The following is a 27,464-nucleotide window of genomic DNA, read 5'->3' as shown; positions in this document are numbered from 1 at the left end:
TCTTATGATTTTTCTGGAAATCAGATTCTCCCCTTTTCTAAAGTTTGCTGGTTTGTTTTTGGTTTTTTGATTGCTGTAGGCTATCTTTGTGCTAAAAATCAGCCTATGAGATAACCTTAAAATTTTCTCTGATTCTTTCTATGCCTGCACCTTCCCCAGGCATGCACAGTGACTTTGTGCTTTCCCTCATATATGTGGTTGTTTTTGAATATTTTAATCTTCAATGTCTGATTCTTGAAAGGGGAAAAAGAGACAAATGAAATTATGGGAGGAGACACTTGTCCTTTAACTCTCCTAGGAGTCACTTCAGCCAGAGGGGGAGGGACTTACATTACTTGGGAGAGGCTCAGCAATAACGGCCACTGCCTCTTTGAAACTTCCGTGATCAGAGGTAGCAATCAGAACACAGATTCCCTATATTTGAAGAACAGGGTTCCTTTTGGCTGCCCACTCCCTCCCTACTTTGCCCTGGCTTGTGCAGGCTTTGTGCCAGCTGCTCTAGGAACAAATTATGAAGGATGGGAGTTGGGTAGCTTCAACACTGCTGAGAATTGAAATTGACTGGATTAACCACAGTTTGACATCTGGTAACTTCTTGAAGTTGCAAGCCCTCAATAGACTACAGAAGTCCAAAATACTTACGTCACACTGGCAATTGCATTTTGCCAGTACAGTCGTCATCTAGGTGGAAAAGCAAATTTGTGGGACTTTTTATTCTGTCATCATTCCAGAATTCATCATATTTGTTTTTATAGTCAGTTTAACTTATAGTAGTCACTAACATGTTAGCATTTAACTTTCAATGCTGTGTGTGCCAAATTAGAATCCAAGATGTACTACTCTCTGGGGTTTATGAGTTCTTTATTGGAGAAATACTTGTTTATAATTTAGTAGGGGAGAAAGAGACCGACATTAAACCAATAATATAATGAAACTTCGATAAATGCTAAGGAGGAGAAATACAGTATACAGCATAAAAGCATTTTCTAAACTAATTTTGGCCTGTTTTTAAATAACTGAATCTTAGAATTATTTTTAACACAAGATTTTTAAGATGTAATATTGTTATCTGAAATTGGATTAGGATGCTGCAGTATGTTAGCAGCAGACTTATAAGGCCCTTTATTAATGAAATAACATTCTAAAAGTTGGATGATCAAACTTATGTTTCTTAAGTCTTATTATTAGTTCTTGGGTCATATTCTTTAGGGTTTGGTTAGTTTCTGTTTCTGGTATATCCTGCCCCTTTCCTATCACCCAACCCACATTTCTAAGTGAATCATAGGATTTCATTATTGTCTAAGTTGAGACATACACAATGGTATATACTATTAGTAAGTATAATGGATTAGCAACAGGTTTCTGTGGTTTACAACACAGTTTTTTCTTTTGTTTTTAATATTACTTTACTGAGTTGTCACACAGTCCTTTTGGTTAAAGGCATGTTTCTCTATAGATGGAAGAAATAAGTTTCAATAATTAGTACTTGTGATTTACCTGTATATTCAAAGTCATTGAATGGTAGAAGGAGGTAGAGAGAGATCTAGAATCATGCTTTTTGATGTGTCATTTAAGGTTATTTAAATAACCTTGTTTAAATAACTAGTCAACAAGTAACTTTCACATAGATTATCCTCAAGTCTTGTTGCTGTTACTTGGTTTCCTCCCTAAGTAAAGCTGGTAATTCCGTGTTATCTGTTCTGCTATCTCCCATCCTAGTTATAGATACCGAGGTCTTAAACTAGCCAAATTTGCTACTGTATTTTTTGTTTTAGTGCTCTTTATTTCAGCTATCTGAAAGTAGCAAATTCCGCGGCCAAATTTTTCTGTATCTCTTCTATCTAAAGTACTTGCTCTGGCTTTGGTGTTAAGGTATTGTGTTTTTCTGAGCTGTATGTTGTACCCTCCAAGCCCATTGGGCTACCTTATTCCCACCACCTCCAAGTTTGAGAGGGATGAATTACTACTTTGTCAGATACCATTTCTGTATTCTATAAGAATTTAGAAATCCTCAAGTTAGTAAGTAAAAGTATAATGTATTTTAAGGTAAATGTTTTAATTCTCTTCCTGCTAACACAGTCTTAAATATTTTTAACATTATTTTGGTGGCTGAACTTGAGGCCATCAGATCATGCCTCTTGAGCTGCATGTACATAGGCTCTTGTTTTAGACTACATTTTGTGATAGGTCTTTTCAAATTGCTTAATCTGACATTAGTTTTGAATGAAATTCTTTTAATCCTCAATTTGAGTTTCTGTTCAGTTTCAAGTCTATGCTTACCCTTCAGGTGTCGTCATTCACTCAGATTATTTCCAAGATACATCTACAAATAAACTGATTGTACAGATATTAATTATCTAATCACATTCATTAAACTGAAATTATAAATTATTTTTACTAGTCTGTATTCTTTTTTCAGAACTGAACTTTAAAATTGAAATTAGTTTTATTATGTGAATGCTAATATCTTAATAACAGCTTTAACCCATAGTATTTTACAACTGCCTTCATTATTAACCTCTTACAATTGAGTACTTGACTCAATATAATTGTTTTGCTGTAGCTTATGAAAAAATTCAAAACTGTTCAAATAGAAAGGAAGTAGTACAGTGAATTCCCATGTATACTTATCACCCAACTACATCAGTCCTCAATTCATGCACTTTTATGATCCATAACCCCTCCTTCTCCTAATCTCTCATTGTCGTCATTCTATCTTGAAGGAAATTTAACACTTTGTATAATTCATATGTATTTCAATACCAGATTTTTATATAACTAGAATCAAAAGGTAACATATACAGTGATGATGAGTTGGTGATCATGAGCAGCTAGGGTTGTGATAATTTTGGTATAAGTTAGACTTTTGTGAAAGCCAACTTTTTCCACTGTATTTTTGGTAATAAACGAGCAGAGGAAGCCAGATGGTTTTCTTGCCATAATTTTTAAAGATTATAGCTTCTTTTGTAAGTTTAAATAGCCTTGTTTTTTCTTGCCTTCCTCTGTAATTGCTTAAGCAAAGTAAGGTGAAGTTGTACCATTAATTTTTTAATTTAAAAATATCAATTTGAGATCCCAGTAGTCATTGGGAAATGAATAATTCCTAATGTTCATAAAATCTCAAATGTCTCTCACAAATAGTATTTTTAGCAATCTCACAAGTAGTATTAGGTTTGATTCTCATTGTATCATTGGAACTATTATCGTTAAAGGTAGGGCTACATATAAAGTAGCTAGTATTATGTTTGTATTTAATACAGTATTGCCTACTCATTTTGTTTGTTTTTTTCAGAATTTTTTACTGTTTCAGATGTACAGCAAAGTGATCTAGTTATGTGTATATATATCTTCTTCAGATTATTTTCCATTATAGATTATTTTAATACACTGAATATAGTTCCCTGTGCTTTACTGTAATCCTTGTCCCCACTCATTTTTAACTTGCTGCTTCATGTAGCTTAGATGCGTACAATACAATTATTTATGCAAGCATATCTCTTAAAATTTATTTAAAGGATAGTCATCTTTTTGGTTCTCTGAAAGTGTCCTTTGACTTGGTAATTATATATTTTTAAATATACAAAAGAAAGAATTTTAAGAGGAGTCACATCAGTTTTCTAGTATGTTCCAGTCTGGTTTTCATTTGGTAATAATTGCATTTTATTTTTAAAATTTTGTTCCACCTTCATAACAAACCCTTTCCAGCTTAAGCAGAAAACCAAGCTTTTTTCATCCCAAACTTAATTATATCTATGTTACTCTGCTTGTGTTTTTGGGGGGGTGGGGAGTGGTTGACCCTTAATTGTTCTGTCCGTGGTCTAGAATAACAGATGAAAAGCAGTAATTGCAGTTGATAACAATTGAGGGCTTTTACATTGAATGTGTTTCCAGTATTCTAATTAAAGTTTATGATGGATTTCTTTGTATGACTCCTTTCCCCCAGTGTTTAAACACAGTTCAGTATGAGACAGAATTTTTTTTCTGGATGATGAAATGTTGGAATCTTCAGGAGATCCTTGAGACTAGAAAAGAAGTGATTGCCAAGAAATTTGGGATGAGTTTTTTGTTATATTAGAAAATATTTGTGAATTTTTTTGAGGAGAATGGTGAACTTCACAAATCTTAACAAAATTGTGTCTGTTGTAGCAGAAATAATCATCCATTTCTCAAATGTAATAGCTGCCTATATATCTAATTCTTTCCACTGGTGCTAGAAACTGGATACATTGTTTAACATATGAAAACTTCATATAAAATTATAATTTAAGAAATAGCAAATCTTTCATATGCTTCTAATATTTGTGACCATTAATATGTAATGTGCCAATTTTCCTGTTAAGCCTAATACTTTTACAATTCTTTCTTTAAGGCAAATCCTCCTCCAGTACTGGTTAACACAGACAGCTTGGAAACATCAACTTATGTAAGTTCCATTCATCACCATATATAATTCTGTTTTTCCTGTTCAGGTTTTGATACAGATATAAAAATCACAGCATTATTTTCTCTAATACATTGTACTTATGATACTCTGTCACTGAGCTGTAATTGCTAAAGTAAATGAAACATACTATCCTTTTTTGTTTTTTGTTTTTTCCATGCTTTTACAAAGCAGAAATGTTGAAATAAGTTTCATTTTTAAATTAAAATGAATAACTTTCACTACGGGCTTTGTCTCACCAGTGGTCATTTGCACAATGCCATATAATCAGAGAGTCATTTTTGAAGTCTAATTGAGTGTGTTTTTAGTGACCAGATTTGTTTGTGTTCACAGTTATAACTCTGAAACTTTAAATTAATTGCTCCTTCATTCTAAACTTCTTTTGTTAAAAAGTCTTCTTTCTCCTAAAGATAAATAGCCAGAACAGCAGAATCTTAACATTTTTCACCCCACCTAAAGTATCTTTGGAGATGTTTAAGTAGAAGTTATACCTGTGCATTTTTAAAAAATCAAATGGTGCATAATTTAATACATTATAAAAATCTTTTTTCTCTCGTTTTTGAACTGTAGTTGATTTTCATCTGTACTTTGAAACATTTTATTTGGCTTTATATTCTGTGTATATTTATATGGGTATAGCGAATTTGGGGAGATTTTTGAAAACTTTAAATAATAATACTTAATACAAACCAAAAGTACTCTTCAGTCAGTGTCACCTTTCACACTGATATTGAATACTTAAGAAGAATTTTGTTTGTACTTTTGTCAATATTTTCTTCTTCACATTTTATCCCTTGTTCATTTGTTAAATTATGTTTTGCTTAAGGGAGAGATATTAAATATTTTTATTTTAAAACCCTTTGAACTGGAAGGTTACTATGTAAGAACTAACAGAAAACTAGATCAGCAAAGAAAATAAATACACATTCATTTTAGAGATGTCAACAGATTAAAAGCAGGATTAACATACAGCAAACTTAGTTTTTATGACACATTATTGAAAAATAATGTTCCTGCTAAGCAGAATATGTTGGAAGTCTCTCAACCTATTCACTACCCATGTTGAGAAATTCTCTAGAAAGACTCACAAGGCTCAGCACCTTATACCTATGGCTAAGATTTATTTATATGTAATAAGTCAGGATCTATAGTCAGATTATAAGGCTGTTTGTCTATAAGAATACATCTTTAGATTTCCTTGTACTATCTTCCTCCCAAGAGGTGTCCACAGAGCACTGTTTTCACTTAGCAGTGAAAATGTAGCAACAAATATTCAGTTTTTCTGCCTAGGGAAGCCCACTATTTGGGCTTCACCACAGTTATTTACTGGTGGTTGTTCACATAGACACCCTCTATCCTATACATACCAAATTTCCAAACTCGCAGAAGGAAAACAGGTGTTCAGCATAAGGTTCATTGTCTCTGCAAAGTCTTGCCAAGAGTAAACAACCCTTTCAGTTAGGGAATGGTGAGAACGCTCCCAAAATCAATTTCTCAAATGCCTAAGAATCTTCTAGCCAAAGCAGCCTTGAGCCTGATACAGTAACCCTTTTCTCTACATAAGGCAATAAGATAAATTCCATTTTCTTAAGATTTTATTTCAGAGTTGTTCTACTTTATCATATTTGAAGAACACTGTAAAATGTTTAGTAATATTCTTTGTGGCTAATTAGTTTAATTCTGAAATTTAAAATATGTTTTAGAATGGCTTTTAAACTTACTTGTTATTCCTTTGTTGAGTTCTGGTTATTAAATACTAGCTATGAGTTGATGAATAAAAATAAAACTTGCAGCTGTTGCATTATATATCACATTTTCCCCCCCTGGCTGTTGTCACATTGCTTCCTAAAATTAAGTAGTTAATTGAACAGGTAATGCATATACATTATATAAAATTCAATATGTACCAAGGTATATCCAATGAAAAGAGAAGAAAAGTAAAGAAAAAATCTTTCTTCACCCCTACTCCTAGTTTTCTTGTTCCTCTTAGTTAAAATGTTAATATGTGTGTGTGTGTGTGTGTATAGGATATATATTAAAAGAACATGTGTATGTATATCCTTTTATAAACATTTTGTACATCACTAAGGATATATGTGTTTTCAAACTTTTCCCATACAAAAATCAATGCCCCACTGATAATTTTTGTATAGATGTTTTATGTATATATGCAATTATATAATCTGAATATATTTGTATACATAGATTGCTCAAAGGGTGTGTCAACTTTTAGATTTGCTCATTATTGCCAAATTATACTTTCTAGCAATATGATTCAACAAAAATTATTATTGTTTTTACCCCATACTGTAACTAGCATGGTGTGTTAATAAAGTTTTTGATCCTTTGTTAGCATGTTTGTTACCGTAAAGTATATTAACTCATTGTTTCAACTTGAATTTATATCTCAATTCTTTTTCAGCTTTTTCACCTTAAAATTTTTTTTATGTTGCGACATTTACATACCACAAAATCTACCCTTTTAAAGTGTACAATTCAGTGGTTTTAGTTTATTCACAGCATTGTACCATCACTGCCATTTTCAAATTTCATAACATTTTTATCTCCTTGTAAGGAAACCCTGTACCCGTTAACAGTCACTCCCCATTTTGCCCTTACCTCAGCCCCTTACAATCACTAATCTACTTTCTGTCACTATGACTTTGTCTTTTCTGGACTATTCATATAAATAGAATCATACATGTGCACCTGAAACCAACACAACATTGTAAATCAACTGTACTGCAATAAAATTTTTTTAAAAAGGAATCATACAGTAAATGTTTTTTGTATCTGTCTTTCACTAGGCATAGTATTGTGAAGTTTCATCTGTGTTGTAGCATGTGTTAGAACTTCATTTGCTTTTATGGTCGAATTATTTTTCATTATATGTATGTACTGCTACTGCTAAGTCACTTCAGTCGTGTCCAACTCTGTGCGACCCCATCCCTGGGATTCTCCAGCCAAGAAACTGGAGTGGGTTGCCATTTCCTTCTCCAATGCATAAAAGTGAAAAGTGAAAGTGAAATCGCTCAGTCATGTCTGACTCTTCGCGACCCCATGGACTGCAGCCTACCAGGGTCCTCCATCCATGGGATTTTCCAGGCAAGAGTACTGGAGTGGGATGCCATTGCCTTCTCCGTATGTATGTACTACATTTTGTTTATTCAACCTTCTCTTGATGGGCTCTTGGGTCATTTCCACCTTTTGGCTATTGTGAATAGTGCTGTGGTAAACATTGGCATGGGCATCCCCAGTGGATGAGAGGTAAAGAATCCACCCAGAATCCATCTGCCAATGCAAGAGATGTGGGTTCAATCCGTGGCTTGGGAAGATCCCTTGGAGAGAGAAATGGCAACCCACTCTAGTATTCTTTACTGGGAAATCCCATGAACAGAGGAGCCTGGTGGGCTCAGTCCATGGGGTCACAGATAGTAGGACTTAATGACTAAACAACAGCAACAGACATTGCATACAGTATCTGGGAATTATTGTCATTTTATTAGTATTATGTCTCTTAGTCCATGAACATATTGTCTATCCATTCATTTACATCTTCAATTTTGTTAACAGTGTTTTAAATTTTAAGTGTATTTGTCTTACACTTTTTAAATTAATTCCTTAAGTATTTTATTCTTTTAATGATATTATAAATGAAATTGTCTTCTTAATTTTATGTATGGATTTTTCATTGCTAGTGTTTGGAATATAATGGATTTGGGGGTATTGATCTATCCTGCAGTGTTAAAACTGAACTCATAAATTAGTTGTTTTTGTTCTTATTGTAGATTCCTTTGGATTTTCTACATAAGGTCATGTAATATATAAACAAATATTTTCATTTCTTTCTTTTCAATAAAGATGCCTTTTATTTATTTTTCTTACCTAATTGCCATGGCTGAAACCTCCATTAAATAATGTTTCATAGAAATTGCAAGAGCAAGCATTCTTATTTTGTTCCTGATCCTTGGGTGAAAGCTTTCACTCTTGTACAATTAAGGATGATGTGTTAAACCCAATGTTAAGTATTAATTGATACTATAAGTTCATTGGCATTGGGTTTGATTCTCTCTCTGAAATCCTATTCTTTTCCTAAATACTAAAATATTAAGCAAAAATTCTAGAGGTCTTCCTGGTTCTGGTAATGAGCAGAAATGAAGAAATTTGTTGAAATAATTCCTAACTATTCCTTTGTATTTTCCGTGAAACCATAAAGAGTAAAGATTAGGAAAATTCATTTAATTTTACCTTGGTAGCTTTCTTACACAGGGCTTCCCTGGTGGCTCAGATGGTAAAGAATCTGCAGATGTGGGTTTTATCCCTGGGTCAGGAAGATTCCCTGAAGAAGGGAATGGCTAACCATTCCAGTATTCTTTTTTTTCCTAATTGATAGATAATTGCTTTACAGTATTGTGTTGGTTTCTGCCATACATCAGCATAAATCCTCCCTTGGTATACACATGTCCCCTTCCTCGTGAACCTCCCTCCCACCTGCCACACCTCTAAGTTGTCACAGAGTACCTGTTTGAGCTCCCTGCAGTATACAGCAAATTCCCACTGGCTGTCTCTTTTGCGTATGATAATATATGTGTTTCCATGCTACTCTCCATTCATCCCACCCACCCTCTCTTTTGCCTGCCCTGGGTCCACCTGTCTGTTTTCTATGTCTGTGTCTCCATTGCTGCCCTGAAAATAGGTTTATCAGTACCATCTTCCTAGATTTCATATATACATGTGTTAATATATGGTATTTGTCTTTCTCTTTCTTTCTTACTTCACTCTGTATAATAGGCTCTAGGTTTATCCACCTCATTAGAACTGACTCAAATGTGGTGTTTTTGTGTCTGAGTAATATTCCTTTTTGCATTACCCCCCACCCCAAGAAAAAGAAATGCAAAAAGGCAAAATGGTTGGTTGAGGAGGCCTTACAAATAGATGAGAAAAGAAGAGAAGAGAAAAGCAAAGGAGTAAAGGAAAGATATACCTATCTGAATGCAGAGTTCCAAAGAATACCAAGCAAAGATTTTAAAAAGCCTTCCTAAGTGAACAGTGCCAACAAAGATCCATCTAGTCAAAGCTGTGGTTTTTTCAGTAGTCGTGTATGGATGTGAGAGTTGGACTGTAAAGAAAGCTGAGTGCCGAAAAATTGATGCTTTTGAACTGTGGTGGTGTTGAAGACTCTTGAGGGTCCCTTGGACAGCAAGGAGATCGAACCAGTCCATCCTAAAGGAAATCAGTCTTGAATATTCATTGGAAGGACTGATGCTGAAGCTGAAACTCCAATACTTTGGCCACCTGATGCAAAGAACTGACTCAATTGAAAAGACCTTGATGCTGGGAAAGATGGAAGGCGGGAGGAGAAAGGGATGACAGAGGATGAGATGGTTGGATGGCATCCCTGACTCAATATACATGAGTTTGAGTAAATTTCGGGAGTTGGTGATAGACAGGGAGGCCTGGCATGCTGCAGTCCATGGGGTTGCAAGAGTTGGACATGACTGAGTGACTGAACTGAACTAAACAATGCAAAGAAATAGAGGAAAACAATAGAATGGGAAAGACTAGAGATCTCATCAAGAAAATCAGAGATACCAAGGGAACATTTCATGCAAAGATGGGCACAATAAAGGACAGAAATAGAATGGATCTAATGGAAGCAGAAGATATTAAGAACAGGTGGCAAGAATATCTAGAAGTACTACACAAAAAAGATCTTAATGACCTAGATAACCACAATGGTGTAATCACTCACCTAGAGCCAAACATCCTGGAGTGTGAGATCAGGTGGGCCTTAGGAAGCATCACTATGAACAAAGCTAGTGGAGGTGGTGAAATTCCAGTTGAGCTATTTCAAATCCTAAAAGATGATGCTGTCAAAGTGCTGCACTCAGTGTGACAGCCAATTTGGAAAACTCAGCAGTGGCCACAGGACTGGAAAAAGTCAATTTTCATTCCAATCCCAAAGAAAGGCAATGCCAAAGAATGCTCATGCTACCAAACAGTTGCACTCATCTCACATGCTAGCAAAGTAATGCTCAAAATTCTCCTTGCTGGCTTCAACAGAACATTAATAGTGAACGTCCAGATGTTGAAGCTGGATTTAGAAAAGGCAGAGGAACCAGAGGTCAAATTGCCAGCATCCGTTGGATCATCGAAAAAGCAAGAGAATTCCAGAAAAATATCTACTTTTGCTTCATTGACTACACTAAAGTCTTTGACTGTGTGGATCACAGCAAATTGTGGAAAATTCTTACAAGAGATGGGAATACCAGACCACTTGACCTGCTTCCTGAGAAAGCTGTACGCAGGTAAGAAGCAACAGTTAGAACTGGATATGAAACAACAGACTGGTTTCATATTGGAAAAGGAGTACATCAAGGCTGTATATTGTCACCTTGCTTATTTAACTTATGTGCAGAGTACATCATGTGAAATGCCGGGCTGGATGAAGCACAAGCTGGAATCAAGATTGCCAGGAGAAATATCAATAACCTCAGATATGCAGAAGACACCACCTTTAAGGCAGAAAGTTAAGAAGACTGAAGAGCCTTGATGAAGGTGAAAGAGGAGTGTGAAAAACTTGGCTACAACTCAACATTTAAAAAACTAAGTTCATGGCATCTGGTTTCATCGCTTCTTGGCAAATAGATGGGGAAACAATGGAAACACTGACAATTATTTTCCTGGGCTCCAAAATCACTGCAGATGGTGACAGCAGCCATGAAATTAAGACGCTTGCTCCTTGGAAGAAAAGTTATGGCAATTCTAGATAGCATATTAAAAAGCAGAGACATCGCTTTGCCAACAAAGGTCCCTATAGTCAGAACTAGGTTCATCTAGTCAAGGCTGTGGTTTTTCCAGTGGTCATGTATGGATGTGAGAGTTGCACTATAAAGAAAGCTGAGTGCAGAAGAATAGATGCTTTTGAACTGTGGTGTTGGAGAAGACTCTTGAGAGAGTCCCTTGGACTCAGGGAGATCCAACCAGTCCATCCTAAGTAGATCAGTCCTGGGTGTTCACTGGAAGGACTGATGTTGAAGCTGAAACTCTTAATATTTTGGCCACCTGGTGTGAACAGCTGACTCATTTGAAAAGACCCTGATGCTGTGAAAGATTGAGGGCTGGAGGAGTAGGGACGATAGAGGATGAGATGGTTGGATGGCATCACTGACACAGTGGACATGGGTTTGGGTGGACTCTGGGAGTAGGTGATGGACAGGGAGGCCTGGCGTGCTGTGGTTCATGGGGTCACAAAGATTCGGACACGACTGAGCGACTGAACTGAACTGAACTGAATGGTTTTTCCAGTAGTCATGTATGGATGTGAGAGTTGGGCCATAAAGAAGTTTGAGTGCCAAAGAATTAATGCTTTTGAACTGTGGTGTTGGAGAAGACTCTTGCAAACCCCTTGGATTGCAAGGTGATCAAACCAGTCCATCCTAAAGGAAATCAGTAATGAATATCATTGGGAGAACTGATGCTGAAACTCCAATACTTTGGCCACCTAATGCGAAGAGCCAACTCATTGGAAAAGACCCTGTTGCTGGGAAAGATTGCAAGCAGGAGGAGAAGGAGACGACAGAGAATGAGATGGTTGGATGGCATTACCAACCCAATGGACATGATTTTGAGCAAGCTCCGGGAGATGATGAAGGACAGGGAAGCCTGGTGGGCTGCAGTTCATGGGGTCCAAAGAGTTGGACATGACCTAGTCACTGAACCACACCAATAAATATTCCATTGTGTGTATGTATCACAACTTCTTTATTCATTCATCTGTCAGTGTATATCTGGGTTGCTTCCATGTCCTAGCTGTTGTAAATAATGCTGCAGTGAACACTGGGGTACATGTGTCTTTTTCAATTATGTTTTTTCAGGATATTTGCCCAGTGGTGGGATTGTTGGGTCATACAGTAGTTTTATTCCTAGATATTTAAGGAATCTCCATACTGTCCTCTATAGACTGTATCAATTTACATTCCCACTAGCAGTGCAAGAGGGTTCCCTTTTCTCCACATCCTTTGTAGAATTTATTGTTTATAGAATTTTTGATGCTGGTTATTCTGACCAGTGTGAGGATATATTTCATTGTAGTTTTGATTTGCATTTCTCTAATAATGAGTGATGTTGAGCCTCTTTTCATGTGTCTTATCTGTATGTCTTCTTTGGAGAAAGGTCTGTTTAGGTCTTCTGGCCACTTTTTGATTGGGTTGTTTTTCTGGTGTTGAGTTACATGAGCTATTTGTATATTTTGGAGATAAATCATTTGTTAATTCTGTTTCAGTTTTGCGTGTGTGTTTATGTTTCTTGTTTTTGTTGTTATTTGTCAGATCTTGTATTTACCATTTGTCTTGGGTTCATCTTTTGTTTTTTGTTTTGATTTTTGTTTTTGTATGTTTGTTTTAATCCCCTTTAACAAACAGCTAGTGGAATCTCAGTTCTTTGGCTACTCCAGTATTCCTGCCTAGAGAATTCCATGGACAGAGGAGCCTGGCTGACTATAGTCAATGGGGTTGCAAAGAAAGCTTCAGTTTTTCTGTACATTTAACTGATAACTATATTATTTTAAAGTTGACCTAAATGGCTGTTCATTATTTAGGAAAAATTCATGAGTAAATTCTTTCAGGGTTAATATTTTCTATTTAGTAATGTTGATTTTTCATCAGGAAGAACATTTTCTTCTTCCTAGTACATTTTTATTTTTAGATTCTTACCTTATGATGGTATAGACTTTTGAGGAGTTTAATTGCCTAAGAATATGGGAGACCTGGGTTCGATCCCTGGGTTGAGAAGATCCCCCGGAGAAAGGAAAGGCTACCCACTCCAATATTCTGCCCTGGAGAATTCCATGGACTATATAGTCTATGGGGTTGCAAAGAGCCAGATGCAGCTGAGCAGCTTCCACAATCACAATCACAAAGTGAGTCGTATGAATGTTGATAGGCAAAATCTTGAATTTTAATGTATTACTCTATAGTTTGAAAGGTATTACTGAAATGAACCTTAAATGACAGAGAAGTCTTAAATTAGACTTCTTTGTATCTTTATTTGGAGAGTCTTAATATATATTATGTATTAGGATCTTTCTGTCTTGTTTGGATATATTAGTGCAAGCTGTTTAGAAAATTTTAATCTTTAGGAATAAGGGGCCAAGGACATCTATTCTTTATGGCATTTCATCTGTAATTGAAGCAAATTATATTTTTCTAAAAAGCTAAAAACAACTTAAATATTAAACAGTGAATGGTATTCAAATATACTAGCAGAAAATATGAGTTATTAACTCTTTCAGTGAAATATGAAATACCTAGCAGTCAGCTTGAAGCCACATATGTGGTCTTCCTGGTGGCTCAGACAGTAGAGAAACTATCTGCAATGTCGGTTTGATCCCTGGGTCAGGACGAATATCCACTGGAGGAGGAAATGACAACCCACTCCAGTATCCTTGCCTGGAGAATTCCACAGACAGAGAAGACTGGTGGTCTGCGGTCCATGTGGCCACAGAGAGTCAGACACAACTGAGTGAGGAACACACACAGAGCAATCAGCTTAACAGGAAATGTATATAGTTTGTTGTAAGAAAGCTGTGAAACCTACTGATGGTATAGAGGAATACTTAAGTACAGAGCAGTTTTTATTGCAGAACAGAAAGATAAAGTATAGATCATTGTTTTTTCCAGATAAATCTGTAAATTTGGTATAGTGCCAATCATAGCACCAAAAAAGAGAATGTGTATTTGAAGTCGGGGGAGGAGAAAGGAAAGGGGGAAGGAGGAGAGATAAAAAGAGAATATGTGCATATATTTTGAAGGGATATAGTTAGATTTAATGATTCACTTAGAGCTACATCTTCCAAAATTGCAAGCCACTAGCCACATGTTGGTATTTAAATTTATATTGATTAAAATTCAATGATATTTATGGTTTTTCTGCTGGCAGTAGTCACATTACAAGCCCTCAGTAATCACTTGTGGTTAAGTAACTCCTATATTGGACAAAACAGATTATATTATACTTATATCATGACAGAAACTTCTTTTGGACAGTTTGATGTAGAAAAGTTAAAAGCTCAAAAACAACCAAGTAAAAATTAAGAGCAATTTGGAGCGATTTCTACACAGATAATAAAATATGTTATAAAACAGCATTTAATTAAAAGTGTAGTTCTTGTCCCAGATCATATTGAAAAGTGAAAGTCTCTCAGTCGTGTCCGACTCTTTGCAACCCCATGGACTATAAAGTCCATGGAATTCTCCAGGCCAGAATACTGGAGTGGGTAACAAACCATTCCCTTCTCCAGGGGATCTTCCCAATCCAAGGATCAAACCCAGGTCTCCCACGTAGCAGGTGGATTCTTCACCAGCTGAGCCACCAGGGAAGCCCCAAATTATATTAGATGAGTGGAATACAGCTCACCTTTGATTATGTTATATAATCTGATTTTTTTCCTAGTCAAGTTGGTTATAGATAAGTTGTTCTTAGTTGTGACTTTATGAAATTTTTTCCACTAATATTAAAATTTTTTATAATTAGGAATTTACTACCTATTCTCAAGTGTCTTTAGGATTTTTGCCTTTTATCCAAATTATTTCCATAACTTCTTTTCCAATTTACTTTTCTTTAATTTCTCTCCATTTGTGTTCCACACTGCCATGGTTCTTTTTCTGGAAAACATTTAAACCTACCTGATGCTCCAAAATTTCCAAGAATATTTTTCATTCATCAGGAAAACATTCAAGATGTTTCACAATCAGGCCCCAGTTCACTTCTCCAGCTTTCACCTTCATCCTTAATATAGAATCCCATTTTGTTACTAGGACTAAATTCTAGACCTAGAAGGTACTAGCAATGACAGTTCTCATGAAGTATTCTAAATCTATGCTTTTCTATTTTTGAGGATGAAAAAAAAACTCAAGTATTTTGTCAGTAATATATTATTTTGTATAAAGATTGATTTAATTTTATTTTATTTCTCCTCTAATTTTATTTCTTGTTTCCCTCTCACCTTGTCCTATTGAGAGTGATAAACACTTTAGCCAAGCATATTTTTCCTGTTGAAAGCCACATTTTATAAAGATATTATGAAAAGAAAACTAATCACCCATTTTGTAATTTTCCTGGAAACCATATTGCTTTTGAAAATACTACACCGTCAGTTTTTAGTTATTTTACACTAATAAAATGGTAATATGTGGTTTTGATAATGTATTCTTGGCATTTAGAAGCCAAGTTTGAATGTGTTTAATGATGTTATTAAATTGTCTACTGAATTGAACCTGAATTAGGGGTTGCTTTCCTATAGTATGGTAAAGAAAACAAAGTGGCTTACATAGATTTCATTCTTCTGTTGTTTCATTATTCTATTGCTGTATAACAAGCCACCGTGAAACAAAGTGGCTAAAAAATAATTATTTCTCATGATTTTCTGAATTAATTGGATAGTTCTGCTTTACATGATCTTGGCTGGGACATGGGAAAAGACTGGAAGACCCAAAACAGCCTCATTCACCATGGCTGACAGTCAATGCCAGTTGCTGGGTAGAAGTGCAGCTGGGGCTTTTAGCTAAAGGTCTTTGATGCTCCTTCATTTGAGTCACCTCATAGGGTCTTTGAGCTCCCTCACATTACAGCTTCTGAATTCTAAGAAAGTGCATTCTTAAAACAAGGCGGACACTACGAGGCATCACATGACCTAGCTTCCAAAACCGCAGAGCATTATTTGTGCCACACTCTTTTTAGCAGAAGCCATCTAGAACCTGCCTAGATCCAAGGGAAAGGGAAATAAATAACATCTCTTGATGGTAGGGTGGTTTAATCATATTGCAGAAGAGCCCTTAGGATGGAAGATGGGAGGCATCTAGAGATTCATTTTATCACAATCTGTATTTGATTTATGAGATTACTTTGCTCAGTTTCATATCACCAGAAAGATTACAGAGGTGAGAACTTGAAGGATATGTAAAGGACAGAGCAAATCATTTAAGTTTAATGGTATATAAGGCTCATGAAGAGGGGAGATACATGTTAGGAATGAAGTTGAGCCATGATTTGGGTCAGTTTATACAGACCCTTCTATGAGAGTTTCAGAGAATTTTGGACGAAGTATGTTATACATGGGTTCCATAAAGATCCATCTGTGTAAAACACATTAGAATGATTTGAGCAGTGAAGAATAGTAATCTAAGAGATGGCGTAGATTACATTTGCTGTAGAGATTAACAACAGAAGAGATTAACCAGAAGAGATTAACAACAACTTGAACCAAAGTAATAGAAATGAAAATGAAGAGGTGATGGTTTTCTCAAAAAAACTGAAGTATTTAAGTCAGTAAGAATTGGTAGCTAATTAGATGTGTGAATTAAAGCCCAGAAGAGGGTCAAGAGTTCTATAAGTATTAAAAGCTGAGTGTACCCTTTCTGTATTTGAACGACACAGTATCATAAATGCCATTAATCACATTTTCACTGTTCCATTCCTTGAAAATCTTTCCCAGAATTATTAGAATCAAGCTATGTTATTTGATTAATATCACATTTAATAGGGTTTCATTTAACAGGGGCTCTGTGACAATCTGGAAGGGTAGGATGGGGATGGAGGTGGAAGGGAGGTTCAGGAGAGAGGGGACATGGGTCTACCTATGGCTGATTCTTGTTGATGCTTGACAAAAAGCACAAAATTCTGTAAAGCAGTTATCCTTCAATTTTTTTTTTAAAAGTGGGAAAAAAAGAAATTATACAAAAATTGTCTTGTCATTTAAAATTTTAAACTCAAAATTTCTGTGCTACTTTTTTCCCTAGGTTAATGGCACTGATGCAGATTATGAATATGAAGAAATCACACTTGAAAGGGTAAAAGCCTATTCATTATCTTAAGTTTTTATGGAAAGAAATCTGTTTCTTTAAAGAACTCTTTAAATATACTGCTCTTTCATATAGAATCTAAGGAAGATCATCTTTCAAAAGCAGAACCATGTAATAATGTTAGTTTCTTTAATAAGTCCACATATCATGAAATTAGCTGTGGTATTTTCAGAACATGTTGCTTTTCTTTAAGAACTTTTTAAAAAAATAAACTTTTATTTAAAATTTTTAGATTTGTAGAAAAGTAGTACAGAGAGTTTCCATTTACCCTAGACTCAGTTTCACCTAATTATTAACATCTTATATTACTAAAATACATTTGTTTCAACCAGTGAAGTAACTCTGATATATTATTATCAACTAAAGTTTATAGTTTATTTGAGTTTCCTTACTTTTTGTTTTTCTCCTCCAGAAACCTATCTGGAATACCATATTACATTTAGTTATTATGTCTCCTTGTGCTCCTCTAAACGGACAATATCTCAGATTTTCTCAGTTTTTAATTTTATTATTTAGTTTTCATATAATGAAGTATTATTTATTTTAAATGAGTATTTTGTCTTTGAGCTAATAACTTGATCATTGTATCAGTTTTGTTTCCTAGCAAAATAATAACCATAGATTTACTGGAAAAGACCTTACTGAAAACTACTTATTATGCATTCCCCTAGTCAAAAAATAACTTACGGGCAATTCAGTTGTAGGGAGATGAAGGAAATGTGGCTTCAATCCCTGGGTTGGGAAGATCCCCTGGAGAAGGGAATGGCAACCCACTCCAGTATTCTTGCCTGGAGAATCCCATGGACGGAGTAGTCTGGTGGGCTACAGTCCATGGGGTCAAAAAGAGTTAGACACGACTAAGCTCATGCACACACACTCACAATTCAGATGTGTGAGTTTTCTTGATGTATCTTCCCCTTAAGAATATCTGCATTCAATTGATGCTATATTTTAGCAGTGCCACCTTGTCTGACCATCATTTTTTGGAAAATGAGGTGCTCTACATAAGTGACTTTCTAAGTAACTGAATGTCTGTATATTTAAAGTTCCTAAAGGTTTAGATTTATGTTTGTAGCCAGATAAGCTGAGTGAAAATAGACCTCAGAGGGTCTTTTACATGTGTAATAGATTTTTACTGCCTGTTTGCCTGGATTGGGGCCATCTGTTCAAGTGGGATAGCTGACTGGGTCTTACAGGTAAACAGTACTAATGTATTTGCACATGTTAATGTGTCATTTTGTTGGGTTTTTCCCCAGCTTTATTGAGATTTCTTGACATAATCCTAACTTTTTACCTCATTCATGTTTTCATTTTTTCCTAGTACCTTTTAAATTCTTTTAGTCAGAACTGTACGTGTATTTTACTGATTAAAGGACTTGAGTACCAGGAATTAGGGAGATACTGTTAAAGTGTACAGACTTGCAACTAGATGATGAATAAGTTCCAGACTTCTTATATGCACAGCGTAGTGAATATAGTCAACAATACTGTATTGTATACTTCAGAATTTGAAGAGACTAGTTCTTAAATGTTCTCACCATAAAAAATAATGGCAATTATGTGAGCTCATAGAGGTGTTAGCTAAATAAAGCTAGTACATAAAGTGGTAATCTAAATAAAGTAAGGTAAATAAAGTGGTGATCATATTGTTCTATATAAATGTATCAAATCAACATGTTGTACACCTTAAACCTACACAAAATTATTTGTAATTATAGCTTGATTTCTTAAAGCAAATAAAAAAGAAGAGCTGAGTATCTTGGTGTCCCCATACAACCTATTGATACTATTTACTACTACTTTAGTAACTCTTAAAGAGCTAAGACTGGAAAAATTTTTTTATTAAAATAGAATTTTAGGACTATCATAGTTTGAGTGAAATTTTAAGGTATTTTATACAATTTAGTAATATATCCAGATATTCCCACTTACTTGAGCTCACTGAAAACCAAAGTTAAATCATTCTTGAAAAAATAAATGTCTAATACCTTTGAGATCAGTTTTTCTTTTTGTACCAGTAGAGAACCCGTCCTTCAAAGAAAATATTATTCAAAAATCAATACATAAAATGAGCAAGAAACAAGGCTGCTTTGGTAAAATTAACTTTGCTGTCAAGAAAGCTTATCAATGTTAAATTCTCCAGTTAGACTTTCAGTATTTAAAAAATGCCTTTTGCTAGTCAGGTAGGTTTCTTAGTTAAACACCTCAAGGATGATGGCAGTGTTACTTAGCTGATACAATTTGGTAATTTTAAAATAAGATGATGGCAAAGTTAGCAGAAGCAAAGCCCCACCAAGTACCCCCTTCTTAAAAGGCTGAAATAGTATATCAATATTACCTACTTGGAAGTAACAGCAGCACAAGGATCACTTAAGTGTTTTCCTCTTGGGATCAATTTGCCTTACCAAACATGAGCTAGATGCAGTCTAAAAGAAAGAGACCTAATAGTGACACCTCTACAAGGATGAACTATACATACTTTTAAAGAAAGAATTGTAGACCAAACTCTGAAAGTACTCAGTACATCTTCAGCCTCACCTATTCAGCAGTAATACCTCTGAATTCATAGAGAAAAGAATAGCTTTCCTTATATTTTTTAATTTAAAAATCATCATATCCCCTATATGTATATACATATATATGCCTTTGTATGTGTGTTGCCTATGTTGGTACAGTTTCTAGGTCCTATAGTGACAGGAACCTATCAATGATTTTTTTTCAATGTCAATTTTTCCCCCTCTATTCCCAGGGAAATTCAGGGCTTGGTTTCAGCATTGCAGGAGGTACAGACAACCCACACATTGGAGATGACTCAAGTATTTTCATTACTAAAATTATTGCAGGGGGAGCAGCTGCCCAAGATGGAAGATTGCGGTATGTTTTGTACTTGATGTTATGATACCAAATCCTCTTTGTGTCTTTTTCTTGAGAGAAAATAAACGGTGAATAAATACAAATAAGAAACATTATCATAATAACTAACATAAGGTAGATGCTCAAATATCAAATGAATGAATGAGATAATTGTGCTTTAAGCATTGTTTCCCTCTTTTTATTTAGGAATTCAATTTTATCTTAGAAATTAAACATTTTGAATAATACATTTGATTAATGATTTAAATATTTCTGAGCAAATGTGTAGAAATTGTAGATTTCCCATTGTATTTTCTGGGTGGGGAATATGTATAAACTTACTTAAGGTTTAGGAAATCATGTATTGATATATCCTGAGTTTTTATCTCATACCTGGTGGCTCAGGTGGTAAAGAATTTGCCTGCAGTGCAGGAGACCCAGGTGTGATCCCTGGGTTGGGAGGATTCCCTAAAGAAGGGAATGGCTATGCACTCCAGTATTCTTGTCTGGAGAATCCCTTGGACAGACGAGCATGGGGGGCTATAGTCCATGGGGTCACAAAGAGTTGGACAAGACTGAGCGAATCACACAGACACATGCACCACAAAGAGAAAAGATTAATGCAGACTTTAAATAAATTAACCTATTTTCTAAATTGAATAAATGTAAGTAACTGGTCTTTTGTTTAATGTTCCATTGCAGAAGATATCCTTAGTATCTTGTTAAACAAAGATCTTTGGCATCTTTGTTGTTTCTTTAGACGCCATCTTAGATCATAGATTGTGGCACTTTTCCTATTGCCTTGTTTGTTGTTTTTTACACATGGTGACAGTTTTCTAAAAGTTTTAGAACTAAAGATTTTATATGGTCTGTGAGAAACAGTATTTTATTTTAAGGCTATTGGTGCCTTATGCAGCTCTTCAGTTTTTAAACTTCTCACTGGATAAGACAAGTGGTATATTAATGAAGTTAGATATAAAATTAATAATTTGAACATTCATATAAATGTAGGCATTTACTTCCTGATTTTGTTATTTGCCTTTTATTTGTACTTCTTGTATGAAAATTAATATGTTCCATTTGTTTCACTGGAGAACTGACCTGTAGTACTAAATGTAAGGTATCATTGTCTTTGGATATAGAATTTCTTTTCTCTAAACTTAATTTGATATATTAGAGAAGTTTAGCATGATCGCTTGAAATGTTTTAATTGTATTTTGTTCCCCTTCCCTGCCCAATTTGAGATGACCATCTTTTTGTTTTCTACATGAATACCATCCGGTTGAAACTAAGGTCAATTTATTTATTTATTTTTTGGGGGGGGAGTATAATTGCTTCACAGTGTTGTGTTAGTTTCTGCTGAATAACAAAGTAAATCAGCTATATGTGTACATATATCCCCGCCCTCCTTGGGCCTCCATCCCGCCCCTCTAGGTCATCACGTAGTACCGAGCTGAGCTCCCTGTGCTAAGCAGCTGCTTCCCACTAGCTATCTGTTTTACATATGGTAGTGTGTTTATGTCAGTGCTACTCTCAGTTCATCTCACCCTCTCCTACCAGCTGAGTGGTTCACAAATCTGTTCTCTATGTCTGCATCTGTATTCCTGCCCTGTAAGTAGGTTCATCAGTACCATTTTTCTAGATTTCATATATGTGTGTGTGTGTTAAGATATGATATTTGTTCTTCTCTTTCTGACTGACTTCAGTATGACAGACTTTAGGTTCACCCACATCACTACAAATGACCCAAGTTCATTCCTTTTGATGGTGGAGTAATATTCCATTGTATATATGTACCACATCTTCTTTATCTGTTCATCTGTTGCTGGACATTTCAGTTGCTTCCATGTTCTGGCTGTTGTAAATAGTGCTGCAGTGAACATTGGAGTACATGTATATTTTTTATTACAGTTTTCTCAGGGTATATGCCCAGTAGTGGGATTGCTGGGTATTATGGCAGTTCGACTTTTTAGTTTTTTAAGGAACCTGTTCTCCATCATGACTATATCAATTTACATTCCCACCAGCAGTACAAGAGAGATCCCTTTCTTTACACCCTCTCCAAAATTTATTGTTTGTAGATCTTTTGATGATAACTACTTTGACTGGTATGAGATGATACCTTGTTGTGGTTTTGATTTGCATTTATCTAATAATTAGTGAAGCTGAGCAACTTTTTATGTGTTTGTTAGCCATCTATTTATGTTTTCTTTGTAGAAATGTCTGGTCAGGTCTTCCACCCATTTTTTTATTGGATAGTTTGAGGGTTTTTTGGTATTGAGCATGAGCTCCTTGTGTATTTTGGAGATTAATCCATTTTCAGTTGTTTCATTTGCAAGTATTTTCTCCCATTCTGTGGGTTGTCTTTTTCTCTTGTTTATGGTTTTCTTTGCTGTGCAAAAGCTTTTAAGTTTAATTAGGTCTCATCTGTTTATTTTTATTCCTATTACTCTAGGAAGTAGATCAAAGAGCATCTTGCTGCGATTTATGTCAAAGAGTGTTCTGCCTATGTTTTCCACCAAGAGTTTTATAGTGTCTAACCTTACATTTAGGTCTTTAATCCATCTTGAGTTTATTTTTGTCCATGGTGTTAGGAAATGTTCTAATTTCATGCTTTTACATATAGTTGTCCAGTTTTCCCAGCATAAATTAAAGAGACTGTCTTTTATCCACTGTATATTCTCGTCTCTTTTGTCAAAGATAAGGTGTAGCCATAGGTGCATGGATTTATCTCTGGGCTTTCTATCTTGTTCCATTGATCTGTATTTCTGTTTTTGTGCCAGTACCATACTATCTTGATTACTGTAGCTTTGTAGTATAGTATAAAGTCAGGGAGCCTGATACCTCCAGCTCCATTTTTCTTTCTCAAGATTGCTTTGGCTATTTGGAGTCTTTTTTAAATTAACTTACTTTGGCTTTGCCAGATTTCCATTGCTGGGTTTCTCTAGTTTTGGTGAGTGGAGTCTACTTTTCGTTGCAGAGAGTGGGAGCTACACTTCTCATTTCAGTGGCTTCTCTTGTTGAAGAGTATCAGCTCTAGAGTACGTTGGCTTCAGCATCTATGGCACATAGGCTTAGTTGCTCTGTGGCACATGGAATCTTTCCTGACCAGGGATTGAACCTGTGTCTCCTGCCTTGGCAGATTCTTAACCACTGGACCACCAGGGAAGTCCTTTTCAGAGTGTTTTGTGTCTCCATATAAATTGTTAACAAAATTTTTCTAGTGGGTTGGCCAAAAAGTTTGTTTGGGTTTTTCCATACAGTCTTAGGGAAAACTCAGAACAAACTTTTTGGTCAACTCAAAATTTCTGTGAAAAATACCATTGGTAATTTGATAGGAATTTCGTTGAATCTGTAGATTGTTTTCGGTTAGTGTAGTTATTTTCACAGTGTTGATTCTTCTAATCCAAGAATGTGGTATATCTCTCCATCTTTGTGTCATCTTTGATTTTGTTTCATTAGCATCTTATAGTTTTCTGTATACAGGTCTTTTGCCTCCTTGGGCAGATTTATGTCTAGGTATTTTGTTCTTTTTGTTGCAGTTGTAAATGGGATTGTTTCCTTAATTTCTCTTTCTGATTTTTCATTGTTAGTGCATAGAAATGCAAGAAATTTCTGTGTATTAATTTTGTATCTCCATTTACTAAACTCGATTAGCTCTAATCATTTTCTGGTGGCTCTATGTATAGTATCATGTCATCTGCAAACAGTGACAATTTTATTTCTTCTTTTCCAATTTGGATTCCTTTTATTTCTTTTTTTTCTCTGATTGCCATGACTAGGACTTCCAAAACTTTGTTGAATAATAGTGGCAAGAGTGGGCACCCTTGTTCCTGATCTTAGAGGAAATGCTTTCAGTGTTTCACCACTGAGAATAATGTTTGCTGTGGGTTTGTCATATATAGCCTCTATTATGTTGAGGTAGGTTTCCTGTGTGCCCACTTTCTGGAGAATTTTTGTCATATATACATGTTGAGTTTTGTCAAAAGCTTTTTCTGCATCTGTTGAGATTATCATATGGTTTTTATCCTTTCATTTGTTAATATGGTTTAGCACATTGATTGATTTGCATATACTGAAGAATCGCTGCATCTCTGGGGTAAACCCCACTTGGAGATCAGTTTATTTTAATAAATCAGTGAATTAATCTAATTTCCTAGTGTGATGTTAAGCTAGTTATTCGGTCTAAGTCTTAGATTTCTTATCTTTAAATCACTGCTCTATTGGTCATTATCTGGGTGGCTTTGGGAAAGTTATTTAAACTTTGTGCCTCAGTTTTTCCATCTGTAAAATAGGGATATAGATAGATCTACCTTACAGGTTGTTGTAAGGGTTAAAACACTAAAAGAAGTTCGTAGCTTATGATTGGTACTAAATAAGTATTTTCTGTTTTTCTAAAGTATTTTAATTTCTGTACATAGACAGCTGTCATTAGCATCTAATATTTTTGTAAAATAATCTATTATTTGCACTATTTCCTTTGATGGCCCTTGAGAAATGTTTGTATTTATATAAGTATTTGATATATTGAAATTTAACATGAAGTTTCTTCTCAGAAAAACTTGTAGTAAATAGTTATCCTTAAAAATATGAAAATAAAAATTGGCAAAGTGAAAAATTGATATTAAATTTTTAATATTTAATTTTTACTTTAAATTTTTCCTTAGAGTCAATGACTGTATTTTGCGAGTAAATGAAGTAGATGTTCGTGATGTAACACATAGCAAAGCAGTTGAAGCATTGAAAGAAGCAGGATCTATTGTACGCTTGTATGTAAAAAGACGGAAACCAGTATCAGAAAAAATAATGGAAATAAAGCTCATTAAAGGTCCTAAAGGTATGAACTAAATCAAACAAAAACAAATTATTAAGTAAGAAATCTCTAAGTGACATGTAACTCTTAAGTTATATATGACACACATTCTAAAATTAGCAACACTGGTAATCTATCTGTAGAATTTACTGAATTTGGAGGGGTGGGGTTTCCCTGGTGGCTCAGCTGGTAAAGAATCCACCTGCAATGTGGGAGACCAGAGTTTGATCCCTGGATTGGGAAGATCCCCTGGAGAAGGGAACAGCTACCCACTCCGGTGTTCCTGCCTAGAGAATTCCATGGACAGAGGAGCCTGGCGGACTATAGGCTGGCGGGCAAAGAGTCAGATACGACTGAGCAACTTTCACTTTCACCTTAGTGAATTTTAGAATTTCTCTGTTATTTCTACTGAGTTTTAAAAAGTAGCATTCGGCATAAACATTTTGAAGTCATGTATAGTATTGATATTAACTTGTAATCATTAATCTACAAAGTATATTAAATGCAGATACACAGGATAAAAGAAGAAAATATTAATGAGCATATCATTAGTAGTTATATCTGCAGTGAAGACTATTAGGATGTGATCTGAATTTTGAAGACATGGATGGGATTGAGGATAAATGGAAATACTGATTCTAAGTCGTGGCTTCATGAAAAATAAATAGAGAGCTACAAGTTTGGTATTAAGGCCATGGGATTTATGAATTACTGAAATTCCTTACTTAAAATTAATTCATAGAATATTGAAAAAGAACAAAAACATCTGTATTTCTGAAGCTGTTAGTTCTGCCCACCATTGATTTTTTTTTTTCTCTCAGTTGTTTTAATCTTGTGGAAGTATTAAAAGTGTTAGTAAGAAGTGCAATTATGATGGAAACCAAAGTGAAACAATTTTTCATGAATTCTTTGAACTAACACAAATGCATGAGACACTCTAAGAAGTTCCTGGGAGGGAAGGGGAAGGTACTTACTTGGAACTGTAGGAGCACTTAAATTTGTAACTGTCCCTGATTACAAAATACTTAGGATTTTAAAAATAGGTAAATAGATTCTTTTCTATTTTAAAAAACATTAATTTGGTGAAATTATCACCTTTTAGAATCTGTTTTCTACTTTTCAGTCATTTCTTTCTGAACTTAGGTTTACATTTATGGGTAAAATTCTAAAACTAGTGTTTTCCAAACAGGTCTTGGGTTTAGCATTGCTGGAGGTGTTGGAAATCAGCATATTCCTGGGGATAATAGCATCTATGTAACCAAAATAATTGAAGGAGGAGCAGCTCATAAAGATGGTAAACTTCAGATTGGAGATAAACTTTTAGCAGTAAGTATAAACAATCCATTGTTTTAAAAATCACTTTGATGTCTTTTTTTTTTTTCTGAAAGGCTCTGGAAATTCTACATGCCAAAAATGTTTAAATGATGTTTACACGAGTGAATACTAGCCTTTCTTTAGTCAGGACCTAAAAAATGACTCTTCATTATCTGTTTGCTATTTCCATTTCCTCTGCTAGGTCCCTTCTCTTTTTCTTTTATCCTATTTAGGAGCTTGGATGCACAAAATTATTTAATCATAATCCTTAGGTTTGTAACAGTATCATCCTTTGTCGTGTGTGACCTTCTTTTTCCCTTTCTTGTTCTAATCTATATAATGAAAACTGCTAGTTATTATCCAACCCAAGAATAAGAATATCAACAGTTTGTGTTTCTCATTCTTTTGCTTTTTAGAGATTGCTTAATCACATACATATGCCTAAGTGTTTTGTTTAGTATTGTTTTGAAAAAAAATTTAAAGGCTGTTTTGCAGTATGTAGTCTTTTAATACTTTTTCCCTCAATATTGTTCTGCTGAGACTTATCCATATTGCTGCCTAGAGCTGAGATTTAGTCATTTCCCCTCTTCATAATATTCTATTCTGAAACTATAGACTATATCACAATTTATTTATCCAGTCTTCATTAATAACTTTCTTAGTTCATATTCCCTACAAAAACAAACCTGAAGCTACTGTGCTAAGGTATTATTTGGAAGTAGAACTTCAGAGAGGCTGGAGTGAGTAGAAATGAAAAGGGAGGCAGAGAATGAGGGAAAGCCAATACAAGGTATTATGATTCTGAGCAGGCTATTATTTCATAAGAAAATATAGCTGGTTGCTTATCATATAGGACAGTCTTCCAGGCAGGCAATGTGGAACTGCTAAACCTTAGATCCAGCTATCCAAGCAAAAGAAAGGATTGATCTCCTGGCCCCTCTTAGTCTCCTGTCTCTTGTTATGTAGAGCCTACCCCACAGGGGTTAACTGTCCTAGATTTCTTGGCTGTGTTACCCAGCCCCTCTGGATGAATGCTAGGAAGGCCAGCTCCCACACTGTGGCACTGCACTTCCCCTGAACCCAGAAGTGTTGAAAGGGCTAGAGCCTCGGTGGTCTAGACATGTCAGATGTGGTCTTCTGATATGTTATTGCTCTCATTATGTGAGCCACGCCCAAGCCCAGC

General features: G+C 35.1%; 1 protein-coding gene across 7 annotated transcripts in view; it reads left to right on the top strand.

The window, feature by feature from the left end:
• DLG1 (discs large MAGUK scaffold protein 1) overlaps window positions 1–27,464 on the top strand; it is a 260,484-nt gene that overhangs the window by 138,537 nt on the left and 94,483 nt on the right. For all 7 annotated transcript variants that reach the window (XM_065943579.1, XM_065943584.1, XM_065943583.1 and 4 more), the window contains 5 exons: window positions 4,370–4,423; window positions 17,239–17,289; window positions 20,051–20,175; window positions 24,822–24,991; window positions 26,157–26,293. In XM_065943579.1, the coding sequence (XP_065799651.1) occupies window positions 4,370–4,423; window positions 17,239–17,289; window positions 20,051–20,175; window positions 24,822–24,991; window positions 26,157–26,293 (537 nt within the window). The remainder of the gene's footprint in view (window positions 1–4,369; window positions 4,424–17,238; window positions 17,290–20,050; window positions 20,176–24,821; window positions 24,992–26,156; window positions 26,294–27,464) is intronic.

The sequence above is a fragment of the Muntiacus reevesi genome, chromosome 8 (assembly GCF_963930625.1).
Source record: "Muntiacus reevesi chromosome 8, mMunRee1.1, whole genome shotgun sequence".
In the NCBI taxonomy this organism is placed as follows: Eukaryota; Metazoa; Chordata; class Mammalia; order Artiodactyla; family Cervidae; genus Muntiacus; species Muntiacus reevesi.
The sequence above is the reverse complement of the archived record's forward strand: the minus strand, read 5'-3'. Positions and strand labels throughout refer to the sequence as shown.